At 49.7% G+C, this 26,318-nt stretch overlaps 1 protein-coding gene across 1 annotated transcript in view; it reads left to right on the plus strand.

The window, feature by feature from the left end:
- The window catches only part of LOC111154967 (EPH receptor B1), a 288,290-nt gene that overhangs the window by 23,068 nt on the left and 238,904 nt on the right, over positions 1 to 26,318 (plus strand). Inside the window, exon 3 of the mRNA XM_022514925.1 lies at positions 1,246 to 1,927. Coding sequence (XP_022370633.1) covers positions 1,246 to 1,927 — 682 coding nt within the window. The remainder of the gene's footprint in view (positions 1 to 1,245; positions 1,928 to 26,318) is intronic.

Below are 26,318 nucleotides of genomic sequence, written 5' to 3' on the forward strand. Positions count from 1 at the left end.
TAGGAAGCTTAATTTCTTCTGTCCCTTGTTTGTTTCTGGCCAGCTGAACAGAATTTAACAGATGCATTGAAACTCCCTGGGAATACTCCCAGTTCTTGAGGTCAGGGTCCTGAGAGCTCCCCAGTAGGTACAGCTATTTCTTCTTCCAGCCCAAGCAAGAAAGAAGGACCCGGTAGATCTTCTCTGGTTCTTGCCACAGAATGGCATGGTTAAGGAAGCTGTGCCTTTGTGGACCTCTTGCCCCTTATTACCTGTTACAGAAGTAAGTTAGTAGGTGCATCTGGCCGTTCAAAGCACTTTCCTATCTCTTCTCTATCCTGTCTCCTCTTATGGTGTGACCATGGGTGAATTGCCTATCTTTTCATTAGTAAGTTGGGGGTGACAGTATCTAGTTTTCAATGTTATAGGGAAGATGGAGAGACAGCACTTAATAAACGCAATGTTTCTCTTCTTCTTCCCACCTACAGGACTGCTAAAAATGAGTTTTCTTTTCCAGTGTGAAGCATGCTGTCTCTCCCCTGCTAAGAAGCCCTCCTTTCTCCCTGCATGATACCCTCCAGCATTCCCTGCCATCCGGTCCCTGCTAGAAGTTTGCATACAATGAAGCTTGATTTGCTTCCTCAAGGATCTCACTTAGCAGGCCCTACTCCTACAAGTTTTCTGGTCTAACTCTTTCAAAGGGATTGATGTTATAAAATAAAAATTTTTGAAAGTCTACATTTGTTGAGAAATTCTGAGGAGCCTTATATTCATATGCTTTTCAGGTCCCTAACAGAGCTTCACCACAATAAAGGAATGAGGTTCAGAACTGATTTCCAAGGTGAGGGGTGTTCTCTAGTCAGACCCCTAATCCACGGAGTGGCTGTGGGGAAGAGAGGCCATGGCACTGCGGTCTCAAGTCCTTGCCGTTGCCCAGAGCGGGAAGCTGCAGGTTGTCCCTGTGACTGTAATGAGCCGTAGTCCCAGTAGGGGCGCTGTTGGTTGGATAAAGGCAGGCTTTCTAGAGGGAAGTCTTGTTATTTCCCGGTGGCCAGCAGAGAAATTTTTGAAGTCGGCTCATGAGGAAGTGTTTAAAAGCAACTTAGGGTTAGTAGTATTCCTGTCTTAGGTCAAGCAGCCGGGCTGGTGAGCTCATAAAGCCCCCTCTAGCCCCAGGCTTCTCTGCTTTGCCTCTCTTGGTCTTCTTACTTCTTACTCTCTCTTTTGTGTTTTCGCATGTGTGCACCTGTGGCCCGCCGGGTTCAGTGGGAGGAAGTCAGTGGCTACGATGAAAACCTGAACACCATCCGCACCTACCAAGTGTGTAACGTCTTCGAGCCCAACCAGAACAACTGGCTCCTCACCACCTTCATCAACCGGCGGGGGGCCCACCGCATCTACACGGAGATGCGCTTCACTGTGAGAGACTGCAGCAGCCTCCCCAATGTCCCTGGCTCCTGTAAGGAGACTTTCAACTTGTACTACTATGAGACTGACTCGGTCATTGCCACCAAGAAGTCGGCCTTCTGGTCTGAGGCCCCCTACCTCAAAGTAGACACTATTGCTGCAGATGAGAGCTTCTCCCAGGTGGACTTTGGGGGAAGGTTGATGAAGGTCAACACGGAAGTCAGAAGCTTTGGGCCTCTGACTCGGAATGGTTTTTACCTCGCGTTCCAGGATTATGGAGCCTGTATGTCTCTCCTTTCTGTTCGTGTCTTCTTCAAGAAGTGTCCCAGCATTGTGCAGAATTTTGCCGTGTTTCCAGAGACCATGACGGGGGCAGAGAGTACGTCTCTGGTGATTGCTCGGGGGACATGCATCCCCAATGCAGAGGAAGTAGATGTGCCCATCAAACTCTATTGCAACGGGGACGGAGAGTGGATGGTGCCCATTGGGCGCTGCACCTGCAAGCCTGGCTACGAGGCTGAGAACAGTGTGGCCTGCAAGGGTAAGTCCAAGGGCCTTGTAAGGCCTCTGCTTCCTGTCCACCCGGGGCAGGGACCAATCTTCGAATTTTCCCCTCCTCCAGCTCTGGGTCACAAAGGAACAGAAGTGCCTAATGGCTAATTATAAAACTCTGGGGAACCTGTGTCCACAGTGTGAGGCATGACGTTGTTTCAGTTGTGTCCAACCAGAATGTCAAGTGTTCACAGTGAGGGAGGAGATAGAGTGGGTTCCAAACAGTAGATAAGAACTTACTAACCACTCAGTTATATTTAGTTTGGGGACATGAACTTTCATATTCTCTCTCACATGCATATGTGCGCTCTCTTCCCCTTCCTCCCATCCTCCCTCTCCTAGACACACACACCCCTGCATAGCGTTAAGCCTGTGCTCTAAGGCATGGAGGATTGGGGTGGTCATGGACAATTCACTCAAGTGTAGTTGAGAAGTGACTATATTTGGAAACTATTTTAGGTCATTTCAGGTCAGCTTCTCCATTTTACACAACTTGGTCCTGGACCTATGCAGCTCGTGAACTCAAAGTCCTATGCTTAGTGGTCTTGCTCCAGCGGCTCAATGCCAAGTCCTGGGGCAGGGACAGGGACTCGCTTTCATGTGTCCTGGCAGGAGATCTGTTTCCGGAAATGGGGGAAGGTGGGTACTAGCTATTGTATTACCTTTGCTTAAATGATGCTTGGGGCGTGTTGGGGAGCTGTGTGCTCACATGGGCTCCCCTCACTCTAGGAGAAATCATGTCCAGTACATGGTAATAAATGAGCTGAATTGGCTGGAGATTCTGCTCTGAGAGTCAATAGGAGGGTCTAGAGAGCCCTCGGCTCATTTCTTTAGTAAATTCATAGAAGGTGAACATGGGTAGAGGGTATCCAGAGTTGGGGAAGAGAAGACTGCTTTCTTTTATGAAATTTTGCCTATAGCTGTCAAAGTTTCAGATTCACATAGACCTCAGAAATGACAGCCTTGACCCTAGTGCATCATTTAGGCTGCTCCAGACCTTTGGGGGACAAACTGGAGTTGGAGCTGTATTAGCTCCATCGTGACCGTCCTGTCAGCTGTCCTCCCTGATGTCACCCCCCTTCTGGCCTGAGCGCAAGGCTGTCCTTGCCTGTCTCCTTTCCCACTTCCCTGCTCCCCAAATGCCTGCAGCCAGGCACCAGGCACAGGCTCACTAAGGCCCATCAGCTCCGCAGTCCTTTGGACTCAGCTAATTGCCTGGGCTGGGGCACTCATGTGGCCTTTCTGAGGCCTGCTGAGAGCAGAGTGTTAGGCCTTTGTGTCTTTATTGGATTTCTTGGTTATGGTACCCTGATGGATGTTGTGGAAACAGAGGAGAGAGAGTGCCAGATCAAGTGATGAATCAAGACAGACAGTTTTAACACCAGACTTGCCCAGCCCACCGTGCTCCTCTTTGTCCTTTTGGTTGGGGGTGGGGGGTGTGTGCCCTCTTGGACATTTGTCAGGGCCTGAGTGGGGGGGGACCCAGGCACTGGGCTGGATTCTTAAAGGTACAGGTGCAGCAGCTTCCAGGCACACTTGCAAGGGTTCTGGTGGTTTCTCCAGCTTCAGAGGGTTGCCATGTTGCACTTGCCGGCTGGGGCCCTCTCCTTTCTTTCATTATTTCTCGAGCGGAATGACAGGAACCAGAGCAAGCATTGATTGGTTCTGATTTAATTGCAACTCCAGGAACAGGTTCTCATTTCTTTGGGCTAATTGGAACTTTTCTCTTGCGGGGGGTTCTGCCATCCGTGTGGCATGTCAGTCACCTCGTGTGGTTTGCTGTGGGAGGGCCTGTGGAGACAAATATGTAAATCCAAGTGGTTTCTTTCCAATCTCCTCACCCAGCTTCAACCCCCTTCTGACTGTTGGTGGACATGCTTCATCTAGAGTTGTTATGAACCTGACTTGATCTCACGGGTTGCTTATTGCAAATGCACTGGAGACTGGAGGAAACGCAGAGGCCATGCACAGTCACTTTGCTATTTTAGGGACACAGGCAGCCATGTTTTGGGGACATTTCTAAGAGTGGAGAGTTGCAAACCCGGTGGCATCATGGGTCTTGCAGCCCAGCAGCCTGGCTGAGCTTAGTGTCCAAGAAGGGCAGAGAAGGACCTTTGTTTTTCTGTCTCAAGAACTTCAAGATGCTTCCTCCAGATCTTAGCCATTGGCTCTGCTGGCCATCTGGCTCTGATGGCTGAGCCAGAGCTCCCCCTTCCCAGGCCTTAGCAGGCTGCCCCAGGGAGGTGAAGAGGCCTTGGCCATTGGCGGTGATCTTGGGAGGACTCTGTACCCTTTAGAGGGGGATGGCAGTGCAGGTGGGAGGATTTGTGACTGGTGCCTGAAGTGTGTCTCCAAGTGAGAGTACCCCACCCATTTCATCAGCTCCATGCTGTGCTGTCAGATGGGCACCATGTAGCCCTTCACAGGCATTGTGGGGCGGCCTGCCCAGTGTAGCCAGTTTTCATGAGGCCAGCAGTGCGGAGAATGGGGGATGCCAGAGAACTGTGGGTGAGTCTCTGTCAGGTGTCCTGGATGGTTCTGGGCTTCACATATTTATATTGAACTGATACATTTTCTTTCCTGGATATTTGAATCTGGGCCTTTGCCTGTGTCAGATCTGTAGAATACACTTTACGTTATTTTTTTGGCAAGACAGATTTTCAACATGGGCAGGAATTTGATTCTGACCTTCCCTTTGCATCTGCTGAACCCTCTCCTGTCAGAGTCATGGGGACCAGACACTCAGTTGTGCAGAAACACCTGGTGACCAATGAGGCAGCCCTGCCAGTGAAGAGTGGTCCTGGCCTAGAGCTGCTCCTGTTCTGAAGAGAGTAGTGGTAAGTGGGTGGACAGGCAGAGGCAGCTGTGGGGGGGAGCTTACACATTAGGATGTGTGGCAAGTGGCAGATGCACTTTCTAGAGGGTTCCATGACCCGAGGTCTCTGCCAAACTCATCCTTTCTGCTTACACAGGTTGAGCCGATCAGGCAGAATCATAGTAACCTGCTTAGCCGTCCAGTGACTGTGACCCCATCTATGAAATTGTTAATTACTAGGAAAATGGTCCATCTGCCCCAGCTTCAAGCCTTATGCTCATAGTCTAGTGGATTAATGAGCAATCATGGCTTTGTCTTTACCCGCCCCATACCTTCCCTACTCAGGTTGATGGCTATGTCAGTTTTCTGTGTGGGTCCCTGCAGTCGGTCAGTTCCTGGGGCTGGGAAGCCTGAGAGCTGGTGCTTGGCAAGCTCTCTCTGTGGACCCTGAAATGTTGCAACATCTGAAGTCGGTGTCGGGGAGGACGGCTGGGTGGAGACTTACTGATGCTAGGGGGAACCTGGCATGGGCAGGCCTCTTAGCTGGGCTATAGGATCCCATTGAGGGGCCCAGGGATGGGTCTCAGGTGCTAGGATAGCCTCTGGCAGACAGATCCTAACTGGAGCAATGTGCCCATGGGGCTTGATTTTGTTTCTTGATCTTGTTTCTTGATTTTGAGTGCTCCTTGAGGGCCTGGCTTTCCCTCCCAGGTATAGTCCCTGGAGCTTCCAAAAGGAGCTTCCTCATTAGCCTACCTTTCCAGCCCTGTCCGGTGCTCAGGGAATGACAGTGACCTTTCTATCCATGACCTTCCCTGTCATCCTCCCTTATTCCTGCTCCAGGAGGAATAGGCCAGCCCGGGCTCACCACTGTTGAGGGCACACACTGACCCATGGGGCCCAGGCCTTCGTTGTTGGTGCTGTCACTCGACGGGGGTTCAGGGACATGAAAGGGGAAGAGGGTGCATCTAAGCAGAAGAAGCCTACCCCAGAGACAGGAGCTGGTTTTAGGCCTGGCTTTGCTGTGACCTTCTGGTGGTTTTTAGGTAAGTTCTTCCCCATGATAGCCTCGTCTTCTCTGCCTGCTTCTCAGGGTGTGTAAATCAAGTAGATAATGGATGTGAGAATGCTCTGGAAGCCACGTGATGCCATGTCATTGCCCTTAAGCCTGAAAACACACCATCTGACTCTGGCCTCTAAGGCAATAAGATTCTAGAAGGAAGGTGGTGTGTGGAATCCCCACCCAGGGACACAGGTCAGCAGGTCATGTGAATATTCAGTCATTACCTGCCTGCGCCTGTGCAGGCCCAGCTCCATGACTGTCCAGCAGTGACCAGGGATCTGCACATGTGTGAGCCACTGTCCCTCAACAAGTCAGTGGGTCAGTTAACACACATTTGAAAGGTGTGGCTCATGCAGCCTGCCTTGAGGCAGGTGGGGTAGCAGGTGGTCTTTGTGAGCTGAAGGTCTAAGAAGACTAGAAGATGATGGTTATCTGAAGCAGTGATTCTTGATCTTAGGGTGAGTGTGGGTACCCGCAGGAAAGGTTTTATAAAATGACATCCCCAGGTGACCCCTTCTGAGATGTACTGTTAGGCCAAATGGAGCCCAGGCCAAGAACCCCAGATGTAAGCTGTAGACCAGAACCATCCGTGTTGCTGGAGTATAGAAGAAAGGGGGTTGGGGGAGGTCCCTGAAGCCTTCTGGGGCCTGTGGGATTTGCAGAAAGGGTACCCCTAAAGGGATGTAGAAGGTGCCTGGGAAAAGGGACTGAAGGAGTGGGCTAGAGGTGGGGTGGACTGAGCACAAGGCCAGTGGGCCAGCTGGGAGGACAGGCTCAGAGCATATCTGCCCCTGGAGTAGGGACTGGGAAAACTGTGTAGGGCCCTGACATGCTGAGCTGCTAGGAAGCCTGCAGAGGAAAGAGGGGCAGAAAGCTGAGGGAGGACTGTCTGGGGTTACTGAAAGGAACGGCCCTCCTTGCAGCTGACTGACACCAACTGGGTCACTTGGGACCATCCTGAGAACACTCATTGGGGGTGCCACTGCTGTCCTCAAGGGCACGGTCAAACCTGCAGGACTCCTGTGCTCTGCTCAGGGCCTGCCAGTCAGGCTTGGGGCTGAGGATTCATGTTCCAGAACCAGGAATCCACATGGCTTCTCCAGGGGGCCCTCAGGTCAGCTGAGACCATTCCAACTCCAGATGTTGGCAGGGCCTTGACAACTTCTAGAGAAGACCAGAGCAGTTCTTCCAGCATCCCTGTCTCTCTCACTAGAGAGGACCCCCCCCCCAACTGTGTGTGTCAAAGCCCTGAGGCAGGGTCTGAACCCTCTCCAGGGGCTGTCTCATGCAGCCCTCCCAGGCTCTCTGCAGGCCAGGCTCTTCGCTGCCATCGCCCCAGAGGCCTCCTCTCTTTCCTCGCTGCTTCTGCACTCTTCTCTCTCCAAATAGGGACTTTTTTCCTTGGTAATTTTCCACCTACATGTAAATTCCTTCATGCCTGGAAACCCAAGGGACATTTTGAACCTTTCAACAGTTTCGGCGCCTTTGTCAACTTGAGCGGCGGAGATGAGCCAATTTATAAGCCTGGGGGAATTGAGACGAAAAATCTGCAGGATTTGAAGGTGGAGGAAAAATGTGTCTAATTTTGCTCCCCTTGGAAAAAAGTTCCTGGGGCCAATTCCATCTCCCTTGGGGTTGCTGGTCCCAGCTTTGGGTCACTACAGCATCCTCATCCTGGTGCTGAAAGAGAAGTTGGGGTCCCGCGGGGAAGGCATGTGCGTGTGTGTGTGCACATGCACGCGTGCACAGAGCTGACAGCTGCATCCAGGGTACTGGGGAACCCTGTCTGCTGGCTCCCGCCCATCAGCTGTTGGCTGGGAGTGAGGGGAAACCTGCATTAGACAGCTTCCTCTCAAGCCCCAGGGATACCAACTCTGCTCAGGGCTTGGGGAGGCCAGGGTTATTAACACCACAGCATTGTAAGATGTGCTTCATAATAGGATTTCCCAACAGGCTACTTCATTTAGAAGTCTCTCGGGCTTCCTCTGTTCCCTACGGTGGCCCTGCCCAGCGCCCTCCAGAGAGGAATCCAGTGTAATTGGCTGGATTTAATGGGCTGTGACACCGGCATGAGCAACAGCAAACAGAGCTGGAAGGAGGCCCCACTGCCTCGTGAACTCCAGTGTATGGGGTGTGAGCACTCGTCCTGGACCCTGGGGGTGGTAGGGCATGGCAAGGGGGGTGGAGAGAAGGGGAGCGTTGGGTTCCAAGTCCCATTGTGTTCTGCACTGCCCCTCCGCCTTTGAAAAACAAGGCTAGAAGCACCCCAATTCCACTAGTGTTGAATAAACAATTGTGATTCTCCCAGGTCAGTGCTGGAGTGACTGGAACTGATTTAGCAGTGCTCGGTGCCTGAGAGCTGCCCTGGGTGGGAGCCCATGACTTCATAAATGTGTGCCATCAGAGATGCCGACAGACACACCACGCGGTCATTACTCAAAGGCTGTAAGCAGTGGAAATGTCACTGGGCTAGCAGTCCAGTTGGGGCCACGCACGGCAACTTCACTGACCCATGAAGACCTAGAGAGTCTGAAACTCCCCGGGCTGGGTGGGTGTGTGGGATACTGAGAAACCATCGTTTCTGACCACCATATCATCCATGAAGAGAACGTTTATGGGTACCAGTCTGGAGAGCCCTGGCTGGTTAACATCGGATCAGGGATCAGAACCCCTGAGGGGTCTGGGGAGACCACCATTGGCCCCTGCATCTGAGACTGGATTTTGTTGAAATTAATCATCCTTCAACACAAAACATGTATCTTCATGACTGTCAGACTTCTCAACTGTTCTCTCATGGATTCCCTCCCTTGCATCTGTGTTGTCCCTTGTTTTTTCTTGAATTGGGCTCTCTGGCGCCATGTTCTCTGGCTTACATTTCCACACTGTATATAGCACAGACTTCCACATTGACCCATCACTCTCTGGGTTCAGGACTGTCCCTCCAGAGGCTCTGATATGTTGACCTGCTTGGAAGGCCATCCAGAAGGCGCAAGAGTTCTCAGGGTGGGGGGCAACCCCAAGCTCCTGGGGAAGGTTGAGGGCTAAGGCTTTATGCCAAAAGAAAAGGGCAGAAGGCTGGTGGTGAGGCTGGAGGCCTGGTTGTGGCCCTCTACTGGGTGTCAAGTACCAGCTTGGCCCCCTAGGGCTGAATCCCAGCTTAGGCAGGGTAGTGGTCAGACTTAACCCTTTGCTTCCTGTCCCCATCTCTCTCTGGAGCTGGGAAGTCCTTACCTGAGCATAGACACTGGCACAAAGTCCCTTACCTGGATGAAGAATCACTATATTTGATTTTGAAGCATGAAGATGAAAATCATACTTAATTTGAGCCTGCTTGGTGTGGAGTCTTCCAGTTCTGGGCCCTAGGAGCTCTGATGATCTGAATTCTTTTTCCACCACCTTTGGCCACCAGCAAGCTGTGTTGACAGTGCCCTGGGTCTCATTTGCTCCCCGAATGCTCAATGCTCCCTCAATGCTCCTGGGTCTCATTTCTCCCTGAATTCACTGTGGAAGGAAGACTGAGAAGAGTCAGCCCAGGGAAGTTGCCAACAGAGAAGGGTTGCCTCCCAGACACAGGAAACCACCAGAAGCAAGCCTTAGTTTGCCAAGAGCACTTTGACAGGAGCAGTGAGTGGGGTGTACTCTTGGCCTTTTCCTAGGGGAGGGGTCTCTACCTGCAGAGGTCCTGTTTGCCCTCTCCTTGCTGGCTGAACTAAGAGTGTGAGTATCAGTTACCTGATGGGGCACCTGAGCCTTTTGCTTCCAGGGCCAGCTAATGAGGGCAAGGCACCAAATCCTGGGGAGATGTGGCTTTGTATAGAGGACTATGTCTAGGTTGGCTCTAGTCCCCAGGAACTCTCCCCTATGACAGGGAGCATCCCGCCTTCTTGTGTGCCCTCTCAGCCTGCTACAGAATGAGTATGTGCAGCTGTAGATGTGTGGGACTCATGGTGTGTGTGTGTGTGCGCGCACACATGCGCATGTGTGCTCATGGTCAGGAGGGGCTCAGGAGGAAATCGACTTGGCCACATCAGGCCCTGGAGAGGTTGGTGAGGTTAAGGGGGCACTATGGGGAGTCTCAGGAGGCTTCTTGAAATCATAGGACAGAAATTCAGTGCCAGGGAGGGCCAAGCCTAGCCCTAATAAGTTTTCCTTGAGGGTGGGGCCCAGTTCAAGGAAATAGCTGGTCAGGGAAATAGGTCCTTTGGTTTTGGCCTGTCCTTGGCCTCTGCGGCAGGCTGGACTTACTTGGTCTTTGGATATGACCCTTGGGGACCTGCTCTGCTCACATCCTTGCAGGCCTGGGCAGTTTTGGCCTTCCATTCCTTAGTCAAGTTGGATTCCACTAATGAGTTCATGTAGCTTGAGTGGTGCCTAGGCTCATTGTTTCTTTAGGCACTTACTGGGCCGCTCCTGATGCCCTTTATGCTTCTATATTCAGATGGAGTGGTTTCGCTTCTAAGAATTTGCTACATTCTTAGTTCTCAAAAAGTGCTTGCAATATCCAGAGGACAAGGGAGCCACAAGGGGCTCTGTGGCCCTGGTGGGACCCAGTGGAGGGTAGCCCCTCCCAGCTAGGTAAGAACTCTGAGGACAGTAAGTTCAACCCACCAGATAACACTTTGCTTCTCCACAGTGGTCCCCAGCCTGCTTCTCAACGCCTCCAGTGATGGGACACTTGGACTTCCTGAGGCAGCCTGGTTCATCAGATCCCTTCGTCCTAGCACTGAATCAGGGGCTCACTGATCCCATCCCTGGGGTGGAACTTCTGTGCAAATCTCTCTTCCCCCAGGTTAACCTTTGCTGTTATTTTAAAATGTTTTGGGAGGCACCTGGGTGGCCCAGTTGTTTAAGTGTCTGACTCTCGATTTTGGCTCAGGTCATAATTTTAGGGTCCTGGGATCGAGCCCTCTGTGGGACTCCCCACTCAGTGGGGAGTTTGCTTAAGATTTTCCTCTCTATCTGCGCCTCCCTGCTCATGCTTTCTCTCTCTGTCTCTCAAAAAAGAAAAAAAATGTCTTGAACAGGTAGTACATATGAAAAGACAGTTTCCCTCCCACTCTGGTCCTTAATAGGGTCCTTTGCTGTTCCAGTTTCTGATATTCTCTTGTGGAGAATGGGTATGAATTTGCACCCCTGAATATAGATCTATCTTTTCCCCACTTGCACAGGGCCTTGTTACACGAGCTTTCCATCTAGCTCCCCCCCACCCCTTTCTTATTTAACAATGAAGGTTAACAGTAGCTTGGCTGTATCATAAAGACATTTGCCTCATTTTAAAAAATGATTCTGTAGTATTTTATTGAACAGGTGTGCCGTTTTGGTACTTCACATACACACATTTAGGTTGCTTCCTGGTGTTTTTTGTTGTTGTTATTTATTTCTAAACAATGTTTCAACAAATACCCTTACATTTATCTTTGTACTTGTGTGCAAGCTTATCTGTGAGTCAAATTCACTAATTAATTTATTCAATGAATATTTATTGAGGACTTTCTATGTACCAGGCACTTTTCTAAGAACTAAGGATCGTAGGAAATTCTTAGAAAATTTGCTGAATCAGAGTATAAAAAATTTTAATTTTGATAGCTATCCCCAAACAGTCCTCCCCCAAAAGATGTTTTCTACTAATTTTTCTCCCGCCAAGGGTGTAAGAGAGCTCCTGTTCCCCACACTTTGGCCAAGAGAATGAAATGTCCATCATTTTTATCTTCTCCAATCTGATAGATGAACACCGGTCTCCCACTGTGGTTTCAGTTTACATTCGTCTTGCTATGAGGGGGCACTGACCATGGCAGAGTCCCACGTGTTGCCCCGTTCAGGAGTTGCTCAGGACTTGACAGGTGTGCCTGTTTGACACATCATTAAATCGGGTGAGTTTGCTCATTGCAGACGTTTGGGGTTTGCTCCCTCCATGCGTGACATGGTCTACCCTTCACTTTCCACTGTCCCATTCGCTCCCGCAGGGCATCCTGCTTTTACCTGCTTTGTCCACCCATAACATCAGGCCATCTTGGTGCATGACGCTCATTCATGAGGGCATGTCTCAGTCGGTGGCAGGTGACCCGTCTGCAGATGGGACAGGGCAGGTGCAGATGCTGGTGCTCAAGGGCCAGCCCCTTCCCCAAGTCCAGTCCCAGGAAAGCCAGCCAGCCAGAGTTGACGGGAAATACACCTCACTTCTCCCATCCTTCCTCTCCTGCCTGAGCCAATTCTGGGCTTGCTGCTTGCCCTGTGCAGCCCTGCTGTGCCCCACACATCTTTCACGCCTCTCTCTCTCTCTCTCTTTTAGATTTTATTTATTTGACAGAGAGAGATAGTGAGAGAGGGAACACAAGCAGGGGTTGTGGGAGAGGGGCTTCCCGCCAAGCAGGGAGCCCATTGTGGGGCTCGATCCCAGGACCCTGGGACCACGACCTGAGCCGAAGGCAGATGCTTAATGACTGAGTCACCCAAGCACCCCACCTCTCACCCTTTGATCCAGTCCCCCTACCCCACATTCTTTTCTTCAGTTCTTTCAGCTTACTTCTGGGGCCTCGGGCTTCGGCACTTCCTGGTGGATCCTTCTAAACCTCCTCTTCTTAAGTCACCAGCGCATAGCCCTCACCTGCCTCAGACTTCCCTTCATTTCTTCTGCACCAACCCACCCTCAGCAGACCTTCCCAGCAGCCTCAGCCCGGCCCCTGAGCAGGCACATGCTGCACTCCAGGCCCCAGCTCAGCCCTCCCACAGCCCTGCTTCTGCCAGCAGGCTTGGCCTGAGCCCTGGGAGGCTGCTCACTGCCTCCTTCTCTCTGTGGCTTTTGTCTTCCAGCTCTGTGGGTTTTCTTTCTCTCTGAGGCCAAAGACTTCCTTCCTCCCTTCCTTGTTTCACTCCCTCTCTGTCCCTTCCTTGCTCCCCTCTCCTCCTCTGTGCTCTCTCCCCTCCCTGCCCCTTCCTTTTCTCTACCCACTTCCTTCCTCATGAGTTTTCTGTTAAATATATTCAGGTTAAAAAAAATAAGTCAACTTAAAGAAAAATAGTAAAAAATACATTAAAAAACCTAGCTTGTAGATATGGCCAAAACCAGTAAAGATGATATGCAAATGGCTGATGTTTGAAAAGAATGCTGACTTGCCCCAGGAACTTGGGCTAAGGAAACAGTTCACATACTCTTCAGGCCAGTGCCTCGGTTCATTGTCAGACCATGGTGAGGGCTGTAATGTGGGTACAGAACCAACCTTTCTGGACTGGCTTCCAGCTTGCACTGAGCCACTAACACAGCTTGGCTTTCTTTTGCAAAGAGTATGCACCAGAAGCTCTGCCTCCATCTTTCCCTGCATTATCTCTTAAATCCTTACAACAGCCCTTTGAGTACCTATGGTTATCAGCCTCATTTTTCAGTGGAAGATACCGAGGCATAAAGAAGCTAAGTAACTCTGTCAAGGTCACACAGTGTAAGGACTCTGGGGCCAGCTGGTAACTACCGTTCTGTACTCTCCCCCTCACAGCTCCTGCCCTCCAAGCTGGAGAAAAACAAGATTCCTTAGGGGCACATCTGTGATTTGTGGTGGGGTTTGGGGCTTCAGTATCCCATCTGGGCTGAGATACAATCCTTCACTAAGGGACCCAAGGAAAAGTCCTCAGTTAGATGTGCATTTCCCATTGACTAGGGATGATCCAGGAGGTCCCTGGAGGGACTGTGCTGGAAGTGGGAACCCATCCACCTCCATCTTCTAGCCAGCCTCAGTCTCCTTCTCCCCACACTCCTCACGGGCAGGTCCATGCCTGCTGTGTCCCTGCACCCCAAGTGGCCACTCTGTGCCATCTGTTAAATGGGGATCAAACAAAATGCATCAAAAACAAAATTTATGAGAGCAGGGTGAGCGCCGAGGAGGGAGAAAACCCTTGCAGGAGGATGTGTAAGGAAACATCCAGGAGCACGGAGTAACACAAGCTCTGAGGAAACCAGGCAGGGACCAGGCAGGAGTCGCTGACGAGGCCTGTGTTTGTGGAGGTGATGATGGTAGAGCCAGATGGAGGAAGTAACCAGTGATGGCAGAGGCCTTGTCTGTCTGTTGTCCAATATAGTGACACGCTGTGCACACACACGCCCAGAACAAAATCAACAGAATGGCCTCAAGCCCATACGTCGTGAAATCCTTTCACTAGAAGCCGGTGATAATGCCTCAGTTTGACAGAGGACATAAGGTCAGTGCAACGTGTGTGTTTCAAGTGAAAAGTGACAATCTGCTCTTTGCACAAGATGGATAGAGCTTCTCACTGAAATTGTAGGGAATATGCAACAGCCCTGCCAAATCATGAACTTGGCAAAAATTTGTCTGTTCTGGGAATTAGGCGATTTGAGGGTTTCTGTTTGGTTTTTGGGTCTGCCCCACACATGCCTGCATTGATCCGAACACGGAGGTCCTTGGGACGTGGGACTTTTTTTCCCCTGCTGGTTCTGTTTGTCTTCCCCTTCACATCTTGGGCCAAGCTGGTCTCCCCTGCTTTCTTTTCCTCCATTTATTCTATTCTCTTGTCTGTCTTCTCTCTGGACTTGATTCAAAAAGGAAGAAAAGAGAAACACATTTCATTGGTAGGAGTTGAATGAATGGATGGTTTTTTCCATTCACTGTTTTTATTTTTTCCCTAGGAAACTGTTTAGGTGCAAATTGCAATAAAAACGAGTTCTTTCATTTAGCAAAATATAGGAAATCAATGTTTATCATTGAAATCAATTGCAGATATTACAAGAGTGATTTTTATCATCAGAATTATTAATATATAATCACACATGTTGATAATGAGATCATTTATTAAAAAGAACTAACTTCTTTTTTTTTTTTTTTTTTCTTTAAGGTGTCTTTATAGAATGCCCTGCTTCTCTGTGCTCATTTCTTTGCTTTTCTGGAGCATATTCTGCTTTTTTTCAGCTTTTTCAACCCCATTCTTGATTATTTTCCCCTTTGGAGAATTCTTTCGAGGTTCCTTTTTTTCCCTTATGTCTTTTAAATCTTTCAGTCCAGCTACCGGTTAAAAGCAGCAACCAAAGCTGTTGATTGTTGAATTTAACTTTCCCAGTCAGAGTGACTGATTCAGTCTTTGGGGTTGATGATGCCTCCCCACTCCTTTGTGGGCACCTCTGCCCACTCACCTAAGAATTTTCTTTAATGGAAACTCAAGTATTTGGGCCTGACAGCACCAAAGTGAGCAGTAGATCGCCCTTCCCTCCAGGACTTTCCACAGCCCTGGGGGCAATGACTTGGCTCCCCAGAGAAGGTAGCCCATTTGTACACAAGCCATACACCCACTTCCTAAGGACCCAGGAGAAGTAGGCAGAGGAGGCTGCCCCTGGACATCCAGTGGTTTGAGGGCCCCCATCCCCTCCCTACCCTGGCTTCCCCCCAGGGGCAGGGCCTTTTCAGGCCTCTCCCCACAGGCTCCTTCCCTGCCCATAACTGTGTCCTGGCCCCTCCTTCTAGGCCACAAAGAGCTCTGTAGACAGACATTGTGCGCTGTTTGCCAACACTGGGGCCCAGGGACACAGAGGGGGCGAGGGAGAAGCCATCTGCTCTCTCCTTTCACACAGACCTTTGCTTTCTCCCTTTCACTCCCCTCGCTCTCTGTCTTTGAACGTGCATACAAAAATAAAAAAAGCAGTTGCTAATTAGAGCAAGAGAATGAGAGTGAGCCTGGAAGGGGGTGCTGGGGAGAGGCAGCCCCTGTGCAAATCAACCCGCTTGTTAGAGCCGCCGAGGAAGGGGGAGGGGGCGCTGAGGGGGCTTCGGAGGGATATTTTGACAAAATAATCAACAAAGCTGCTGCTTCAGAATGGTAGAGGGGCTTTGTCTTAACTTGTCATGATAGAAGGGGAGGAAATAAGAAATGACAGAATTTCTTGTAACTCCCACTGCTGGTGCCCACCGACCTTTGCTTTCCTATTTTCACTCCCTCAATAGTCCCGTAAACAATAGTCTCTATGGGGGGCGGGGTGCATTTAAATGTGTCCTTTTATGGGTAATTTTTGTTCTGGCTGATAGCTAGTGGGAAATCACTGGCTTGGCTTCCCATGGGGGAATTGCTGGCTGAGGAGAACCTTCCCCAGGCGGGAACAGCTGAGTCATCAGGAAGCCTGAGCTGGGAAATAGCCCCCGACAAATCAAGACTTTCTTTCAGGGCTTCCCCACTCTCCCCACTCTTTCCTATTCTTGGTTCACCAGGTGATTTCTTTGCCCAGCCCGTGTTGTTGAATTAGCCAGGAGCAGCCCTGATGTGTGTGTGTGCTGAGGTGCGTGGCTGGGGGAACAGCAGCCTGTGTCAGGACTGGACATTGCCCCAGGCCTGAGCTCTGCGAATACGCCCCCCCACCCCCGCCCCGCTCATAGAAGGTTCTGGACACCACAGCACAGGGCCAGGGCCATCTGTCCAGCAGTTCTGCCATGGCTTAGAACGGACTCTTCCCACCTTCCAGCCAGGCTCACTCTGAAGGTCAGGAGGTCCCTGGAGGACTGCCTCTGGAGAGCCAGGTGACCCAGTGGCTAGGCCTCTACAGAGGTGCAGTTTTTTCCAGGCAGAAGCTCAAAGGATGGATGACACAGATAAGGAAAGATTTTGATGTCAGTACCCTGTGCATTCAAAGAATGAGGTGATTTTTCGAGTTTCTTGTGAAGGTGAACAAATGTGGACGAGAACAGGGAAGCCTTGTCATGACACACATTGGTACTAACTCACCGGGGGGAGGAAAGGAAAAGGACATAGAACGTGGAAAGAAGGATTATCATTAGTTCGTTCTCCTCCACGGGCTGTTTAAGGTGGTGGCTACCCATAGGAACACAGAGTGACCTCTCCGGAACTTTCCAGCATTTCCACAGTTTCCTTATCCCCTGACCCTGGGATGAGGTCCCAAACGAAGTTTTCAGGGTTCCATACTCAGAACACCTGTCTCTGACACACAAGGATGCTTCCCAGGAAGCTCAGTGCAGCCCTCCTCAGCCCTGCCCGAGGACCCCCCTGGAGAAACAAGGGCACGAGTCCACGCACCACGCAATAAAGACAGACTAGCAAAGCTGTTGAGAAGATAGCCATGGATGGGGCGCTGTTCAGAGCCTGTGGCAGGAAAGCTTGGGTTGTTCCATCGTGGCTTTGCATTTCTTAGCAAGGTGTCTACCCTGGGCCTCAGTATTGCTCTGCCTTAATGGGTTGTGTAACTCTGGGCTCTAGCTGGCTGTGAAGACGCCATAAGAGTCTGCCTGTGTGGAGCTCTGCAAAGACCTTGACACATGGCAAGCATTCAAAAATGGATGTTGATGTTACCAGCATTTTTGTTATTAAATAAGCCAGAGGATGATTTTCTCTTTGGTGCTGGTTCCCTTGAGACACAGAACTGTGGGAAGAATGTGGTAAATGCACAGAGATCCAATGAATATTAAGAAGGCTTAGATAACATGATCTGGGTCATGGGTCCATAAAGTATTTTAACATAGAGTCACTGGAGAGAGTGAAAGCCACCCATCTAGTCATAAATGGATGTGAGTTTGCTCAGTTGGTCATGGCAGGGTTAAATTCTTTATTGAAATTCTTTTTATTTTAAATTTTTTGTGACTTTAAATTTCATTTAAAAAATTGTCTTACAGAGGGGCACCTGGATGGCCCCATCAGTTAAGCACCTGACTCCTGGTTTTGGCTCAGGTTCTGATCTTGGGGTCATGAGATCGAATCCCACATTGGGGTTCTGGGCTCAGCGGGGAGTCTGCATGAAGATTCTCTCCCTCTGCACCCCCCACTTTCTCCCTCTCTCTTAAATAAATTATAATGAACAGATCTTGAAAAAAACTGTCATATAGAAAATTTGACTTTTTTCGGGAGAAAGTTTTATGAATCTTAATGCATGCACAGATTTGTGCAACCACCACAAAAATCAGGATATAGGAGACCTGTCTTATGATCTTGCTTTCTAGTCACTGACTCCTCCCACCCCCAGCCCCGCTGCCAGTGATCTAGTCTCTATCCCTTTGCATCGTCTTTCTACATGGAGCAATACAGCAAACCGTTGAGACTGGCTTCTTTCACTTAGTGTAATGCCCATGATGTTCACGGAAGGGGCCGTTTTCTATCACTGGTTTGTTGCTTTTTATTGCTGAGTAATATTCCATGGCACGGATGCTCAGTAATTTGTTTATCCAACCACCTGTCGAAAATCATTTGGATTGTCTCCCAAATTTTTGGTGATCATGAATAGAGTTGCTGTAGGCATTCACAGACAGGGTTTGTGTAGACATCCGTTTTCACTTCTCTAGATCAGATATCCGAGAGAGGGATTGCTGGGTCATCCAGAAATTGTGGGCTTAATTGCCAGATGGATCTTCAGAGAGGCTGTTCCCTTTGGCATTACTGCACCAAGTTTTCTGCCTCTTTTGCAGCCCTCCGTATGATCGGTATTTGTTATTTTAGCCATTCTGTTAGGTGTGTCGAGGTATCTCAGGGTGGTTTTTCTTTGTGTTTCTCTAGTGAATAATGCTGTTGAGTATCTTTCATGTGCTTATTTGCCATTTGTTTATCCTCCTTGGCGAAGTGTCTATTCAAGATGTTGGCCCAGGTTTTAATTAGGTTGTTTGTTTTCTTACTATTGGGTGTCGTGGTTTCTTTATATATTTTGGATAGTCTTTTTGTTGAATATGCGAATGTGTAGCTTGCAAATATTTTCCTCCCTTCTGTAACTTGTCTATTCTTTCTCTTAATAGTGCCTTTCACAAAACAGACATTTTCAATTTTGATGAAATTTATCCATTAAATGTTTTGTTTTGTTTTTATTGAAGGCTTTGTTTTTCCTAGAGAAGTTTTAGATTCATAGCAAGATGGAGGGGAAGGTACCAAGATCTCCCATGTGTCACTGCCCACACACGTGCATGGCCTCTCCCATTTCAACATCCCCACCTGACTGGGACACTGATCACCATCAGTGAACCTACAGTGGTGCTTCACAGTCCCCCAGAGTCCATAGTTCACATTAAGGTTCTTTCTCGGTGTGGTACCTTCTGTGAATTTGGACAAGTGTATAATGACATGTATCCACCATTATGGTATCATACAGAGTAATTTCACTGCCCTAGAAATCCTCTGCGCTCCACCCATGCATCCCTCCCTCCCTTAACCCCTGACAACTGCTCATCTTTTCACTGTCTCCACGCTTGCGTCTTTTCCAGAATGTTATATGGATATATACAGTATGCGGCCTTTTCGGGTTGGCTTCTTTCACTTAGTAATATGCATTTAAGCTTCCCTCATGTCTCTTCATGGCTTGACAGCTCATTTCTTTTAAAAGCTGAATAATACTCCATTGTCTGGAGAATTTATTCATTTTTTTCCTCAATGTCTCCAACCAATTATTTTTTCCGTTGATCCAGGTTTATGGATCTTACTTCTGGTGTCATGTCCAGTAAAGTAATTCCTTGCCTAAACCCAGGTCACAAAGGTTTTCTCCTAATGTTAATCTTCTAAAAGTTTTATACTTCTGGGTTTTACATGCACGTCTGTGATCCATTTTGAGTCCGCTTTTGTTTAAGCTAGAAGGTTTGGATTGAGGTTCATTTTTATTATTTGCCTCTGATGTCCGGTGTCACAATACCAGAGGGTTGTGGGGATGGTTCTTTCACCTCCTCCAAGGCTTGCTTGGATATTACTGTCTCAGTGATCCCTGACCTGACCACCCCACTCACGGTGTGGGCCACCCCACTCACAGCCTTCCCACTTCCTCTCCCTTGCGTCGTTTTTCTCCATAGCACCGACCACGTCTGACGTAGTATACAGCTTACTTACTGATTTTGTTCAATAGGGCAGCCTAGGGCACATGACTGCAGAGGGAGAAGGCGCAGGCCTTCCTGTCTCACACGTTATTCGTCAGGTCAAACAGGTTTGTCAAAGTTAACACTCAGCTCTGAGCTCTTCGCTCACCCACCCGCCCACCATATTGTCTGAGACAAATAAGAACTTAAGCAATTAAACCGTTTTCCCTCTCAGTCTTAAAGTATTTGTCCCTTGAAACTTAAGCTTTATCCCTTTTTCACCCTGATACTCCTTGAAAGAAAGAAAGTGCTCTAATGCCCTGGGAAAATTATCTTAAATTCTAATCAGCCTTCACTCCTGGGTGTTGGGAGCAACTTGGAGATGAGGTGGTTGTCAGGGCAAGGGGAACGAAGGAAAGCTGTTTGGGCGGCAAAGTTGGCTAGAATGGAGGCTTTCAACTAGCTAATAGTGCTTCAGTTCCAGCAAGGAGGCTTAGCTTATCAAGTGGGAGGCCCAGGGAATCCGAGAAGCAAACAGTGCAACGATGTGGAGAGACCCAAAGAAAGGAGAGCGGATGAAAGAAACTGGGGTGTAGAGTTGAGTGGCTTCCTGTTCCCCGCAGTGGAACCCTCATATTTATTCTGTCCCTACCCTGAGTTGCGAACATCACTCTGCCCCAGGCTTCTCCAGTAGCAGGTGGAGTGGGTGCATACCCTCATGTCTCCCTGAGGTCTGCTCTAGAAATTCTTTATCGGGTAGTTTGGGGGCAACAGTGTGGTTAGCTGGGTGGGGAGGGGGCTGCTGGGCGCTTGAAGCCTGCATTTCCACAGCAAGCACACTGTTCTGAAAGTGAATGTTAATTTGGAGTTGGGGGGAGGATGGAGAGGGCACTAGAGGGAAGGGGATGGGAGGGCTGCCACTGTGTCTGTCAAGAGGTGCTGTTGAGGGCTGGCGGGAAGCATTTACAGAAGGAACCCACCCTCTAGATATCCCCCACCCCCAATCTCCTGCCCTAAACTGGTCCCCTGCAGGTCCAGTGGGTCCTGGCAGACAGCCCTCTGTTCAGCTAGTCCTGCTCTTTGGTGATCTCGGAACAGCTAAGGCTCCTGGTCTGTTTGGAATCTGATCACATACCATGTTTGTTCCCGGAAAAGCAAACCCATGTTGTCTCCAATTTCTGTCTCATTTCTACCACTGGATGGACCGAGGTGGCTACTTTTCCCTTTTGATAAATTTGCTTCAGTTCAGTGGGAGGAGCTGGTGATTTTGAGTCATCAGACCTATGAGGGTGGGGGAACCCAACTTGTAATATTTCTTCAATTATACTTTAATGAAGACACCCATTAACACTTGTAATAATTCACAGAAAAGAAGCCCAAGCAGAGCTGGTTGAAATGTCTTCCTTTATCTTTTTTTTTCTTAAGTGTTACCAGCTTAAACAGAGATCTTAATTACAGAACAGAAGCAGAAGCTAGCAGGGTCTGGGAATTTCCTTTCCCCTGTGGGCGCCAGTCCTTGGCCACACCTTCCTCCTCTGGCTCCTCCCAGAAGACCTGCTCCAGGAGAGGCTTCCTCTCCCCCCTTGCCCTCCCTTCCTCCCCCTTGAGAGCATCCTTGCTATGAGCCAATGCTGTGTGCAGGGCTTCCTGGCTGGACAGAGAAGGTCTAGGTCTTTGAGTCTTTCTCAGTGGTGTGTGTGTGTGTGTGTGTGTGTGTGTGTGTATGCGCACGCGCATGCGCGCGCGTGTGTATATTTAAAGAGGTAAAGTCAAAACAAGGTTACGAAAAATTGTGGCATAATTTAAATGTTTGTTTTCAACAAATAAATGCTTTTAACACAAAAATTGCAACACTCTGTGTAATGCTATGAAAAGATGCTCATGGGATTCATGAAATGTACTCATGTCCAGAACCCTAGAGGCAGGCTGGTTGGGTAATGGGATACAGTTTTAAGTTGTATGGACTTCTCCTTTCAGTCCTGTGAATAGATCTCACTGAGTAGGAATTTGAGGCCTTTCCCTAATGGGAATGAGGCCAGATCGTCTCCTTACCTTGTCTGTGACAGCCCTGCTGGGGGTCTGAGTCTGGGAGGTGGGCCCCATGTGCGTTTGCTCATCCCGGCTCAGCCACGCGTTCCCATCTCAGGGGAGCCTGGTCTGACTCCTCTTTTCACACCTTCTAGAGCTAGGGTGGGTACTCCATCAACTGAAACATTTGGAGGCAGATTCAGAGGACAAACAAATCTGATGCCGGATTGGACTGGGGGCTGCTGATGCAGTCCCTCTCCTTCCTCGGGTATGGGGACATCCCACCCCATGGCACCCTCTGTGGACTCAGATGCTCGTGGGCCTCTGGGTGCCATGACACCTGGGTCTGCAGCCTGTCGTAAGGCGCATGGCAAAGGGACTTCTTTATCTGGCTGTGCTGGCCGGCTCCCTTGCCTTCCCCAGGGTGCAGGGCAGGGTGGGAGTAGATGGGTGTGGGCAGGGTTGACCAGGGTTCAAAGCACCAGGCCAGGCTCTGCTTAGCTCCTTCTTCTGTGCTGAGCAGAGCTCTCCTTGTCTGTGTTCTGCTCTTCAAAAGGAATCATCTGGTTAGATTTAGAATGCCCAAGAGTGCTAGGGCTGGGTTGGTGTGGGCGATGCCAAAGAAACCAATTGGAATACTTCAGTACTGACTCCTAGAGGAAAATCCTGCAGCTCCAGGCTCTAAGGCCTTATCCCTTCAGGGAAACCCTAGATAGCATTGTCTGACCTGGAAAAACACAGAGAAGCACATCTGTAGAAGGGATGATCCAAAGGCCGGTGGAAAGTTGGTGCTTCGGTTGGGGAATAGTCTTCAGAGAGTGCTAGAGAATGATTAGAGCTGCACCTGGGCTGGAGGGCCTGCCCTGTCTCTGCCTTGATCTTGCTCATTAGAGACCCTGCCAGTAGCAAAGGTTACCACCCAAACCCTGCCCCGGTGCTTTGCCTTCACCTCCTGTCTTCAGACACGTCTTCCTAAACCCCAGACTGGCCCAGTCCTCCCCCATGCTTGCAAACTCTTACAGCTCCCCATTGTTATAATTATGAACTCCTTCTCAGGCAAGAAGTCAAGAGTGCACACATATACACAAGTACCACAGGCCCCAAGCCCAGCACGGTTGAGAGTGTGAGCTCTGGGTTTGAATGCTGTTGCTACCTCCTATAGCTGTCTGACCTTCGGTGGGTTATCTTACCTTTCTGCACCTCAGTTTCTTCAGCTTTGAAATGGGCATTACAATAACCCATTTCCTAAAGTGGTTGTGAGAACTGAGTGAACGGACATTTGCCAAGTGCCTAGGCCGCTGCTGCGTCTCAGGGAGCCGTGAACATGTATTAACCGGGGCTGTTTTCCAACCCTGTCATGGGGAATGGGGAGCACCCCCACCTTCAACTCAGCAGTTCCAACTTCAAGTCTCAGCAGTCCTTCAAGGCCTACCTAAACTCCTGCCTCTTCTCTTAAGAGTTTTGGATTTCCTCTTCAGTTGACAATGGGACAACCTTTTTGTTCTCACCCGCTCACAGCACTTTGCCTATCTGTTCCCCATCCTGTCTGTCCCCGCTCATCCCTGCCTCCACACACACACCAAAAACCAGAGGCTGCCTGTGGGCCCTGGAGGGTCAGCAGCCCCATTCCTGTGTGGCCAGTTCCTTGCTGGCAGAGCTGCTCTGTTTCCCTCCCGCACGTCCCCGTCCTTCTTCCTGTTGGCACTCTTCTCCTGGTCACCACCCAGCCTCCCTCTTTCTCTTGTCTTCCCTGCTCTCCATCTCTTCCTTTTTGATTCTCCTTGCTTCTCTGACCTCCCCCACCTCTCTCTTAATGAGAACTTTCACACATCATATTGATTTGGAGTTTTAAAAAGCCAGAATTGATTTTTCGGGGGGGACTTTTCATGATCTTATTTTTAAATGTAGGAAGAAAGCTGTTTCCAGAGCTGTTGACTTTGTTCCATTGAGTTAGGAGTCGATGGTGGAAACTCTTTTCCGGGGACTCAGTGAGCTCAGGGACCTCCAATGCTACATCTAATGAGCCGTGGGTCAGGGCCGCCCTCCCTTCCTCAAGCCCAAGTCTGAAGGCAGAGGGCCTGGCAGGGGGAGGCCTTGCACACCGGCCTGGGTTGGAGGATGAGGTTAAAGAGCATGTCTATAGAGTGAGCACAGACAAAGCAGATGTACTGTAGGCCTTATGGAGTAGGGGGCAGGCTGCGGGAGAGCAGTGAGGGGAATCTGCTGGTGGGATCACAGTTTCTCCTGCTCTGCCATCAGAGATGGGTTCCAGGGACCGTCTCATTTCTTCTTATGTGTGTAGCATGTACTGATTGGACACCTGTGCTGTGTGCCCGGCCTTCGGCTGCAGATGTGTGTGTGTGTGTGTGTGTGTGTGTGTGTGTGTATGCAATGGAATATTACTCACCCATAAAAAGGAATGAAATTTGGGGCACCTGGGTGGCTCAGTCAGTTAAGCATCCACTTTCGGCTCAGGTCATGATCTTGGGGTCCTGTGATTGAGCCCCACATCGGGATCCCTGCTCAGCGAGGACCATGCTTCTCCTTCTGCCTCTGCCCCTGCCGCACTCATGCTCTCTTTTTCTCCTTCTCAAATAAATCAATAAAATCTTTTAAAAAAAAAGTTAGTGAAGGGAAGTAGGCTAAAAAACGATCTGAAGTATAGAGTAATGGAAAGATCTAAGGGAGCAGAATGAGGGGGAGGAAAGGCAGCATCTTGCCTACAGGGATGTTTGTGTGTGCACATGTGTTCACACATGTAGGCTGCATTAAATCTTTTTTGGGAATGAGGCTGCGTGTATATAAATAAACCCACAGAATAAATGGAATAGATGAGGATATTGGATGAAGAGAAAATAAAGGCAGGGAAGCAAGATGATCTGTAGCCAAAGGTCCTGGCTCCCTTGCTTGGGGTGGATCTTCTGGATGGACTGGTTGGTTGTCACCAGGCTTGACCTGCTCCCCCTCCTTGGGTGCCGCAGCTGTGCACTGTGACCACCCCGTACCCACATAAGTTCAAAGCTCCATGGAAGCAGCTGGGAGAACAGGAGACTTGCCACAGCCTATCTGACCTGGCCTTCTGGGCAGGGGCAAGGGGGAGAGGTCGAGGGCATTCCTGGGTTGATGCAGCAGTCCCCCTGGGCACTGAAGCCCAGGAGCCCTCTGGCAAATGCGGAAAAGCTTCCTCCTCTGGCTCAGTAAAGGCAGCACTGGGCAGGGTCACTTCACAGGCAGATTGAAAGGTGATCAAACCATCCTGAGATGCCATGGGACCTGCTTGCCGACTCTCATATTGTCTCGATTTTGTTGCAGAGCAATTTTGCTTCCTTTTTCACCTGGTGAACTGCTCATTGTCAGATTTCCATTCTGGGGGTCAGTTTCTCCATGTGCCTATGATACTCCAAATGGCCAAGGCATTTCTTCTGTGACACCACATACACTTCCCTAAACAACATTTTCTGTTGCGATTGCAACATTGCAGTCCAGGATAACAGCGCTTCTGCGGAAAGAAAGGTTAGGGCTTGTCATTTAACACCTGCAGAACTTTATAGCTGAAGCCATAAGAGAAACAACAATCCTAATAAAACCAGTAGCCCAAATACCTCTCTTTTGGTGTTTGTCCCCAACCTCACTGTAGGTGGAGGCTTTGTAGCTTTGAACCCTGGGCCACGTCCTTTTTCTTCGCAATGTCAGCCCTAGAGGTCATTCACTTCTAGTTGAGACCCATTGTACCAAAATTATACATCCAAGATTTCTTTGTGGATGTTTTAGCACAGGCATATGTGTCTTTGTAGTTTCTCCATCTGCATTCCCACCTCCGTGCCTTAACAGAGTGGAGGACTAGAGGTGCTTGAAGCTGCTGACCCATAGCTTACGCTAAAGGAAGCACCGGGTGGACTTTCAGCTTGAGCTCGGCATTGTCACAGGCTCTGTCACAGTGCATGGACTGAGATGTGGAGGAGAATGCATCAGAACCCACCTGTGCCCCGCCCAGCTCCTGACCTGTTTTCTTTCAGCAAAGAGGTGCTCTGGTGTGGAACAGGATGGCCTACAGGAGCCGTCCTGGGTAGAATGGACATCTTACATCTCTCTCTCTCTCTCTCTCTCTTTTTTTTTTTTTAAGATTTTTTTAGAATTTATTTACCTGAGAGAGAGAGAGAGAGAGCATGAGTGAAGTCAGGGGCAGAGGGAGAACCAGACTCCCTGCTGAGCAGAGAGCCTGAAGTGGGTCTTGATCCTGGGATTCTGGAATCATGACCTGAGCTGAAGGCAGATGCTTAATCAATGGAGACACCCAGGTGCCCCAGCCCACCCCCACCAGCCGCATTTCTTTAATAAAACCTCTGGGGCCCACACCACAGTGACTCATCCCAAATCTTCTCTCTTTTTCAAACTTTCTTCTCAGGAATGATAGATAGGCAAGGAATGTTTCTGGCAGACTCTTTTTCAGTGACCAGGACACCCTCTTGTTCCTTCCTCTCCCATGTCCCCCAGCCGGTTTTTCACCGGTCATCCCAAGCACAGTCAGTCTTCGCCAGTTCCCCAGAGTTACGGTCTCCCTGCCCAGGGTCCCTAATTTGCTCCTGGGGTGAGATGCTCCCTACCAGGTTCATTCTCTGTGACTCTTCCTGCTGTCTCCTCTGCCTTCTCAGCTGCTTTTCCCTCCCACCCCCACCACTGAAGGAATGAGTTTTCTATTTTTCCCAAGATGCCT

This window comes from Enhydra lutris, unplaced genomic scaffold (assembly GCF_002288905.1).
Source record: "Enhydra lutris kenyoni isolate GAN:26980312 unplaced genomic scaffold, ASM228890v2 scaffoldscaffold39, whole genome shotgun sequence".
In the NCBI taxonomy this organism is placed as follows: Eukaryota; Metazoa; Chordata; class Mammalia; order Carnivora; family Mustelidae; genus Enhydra; species Enhydra lutris.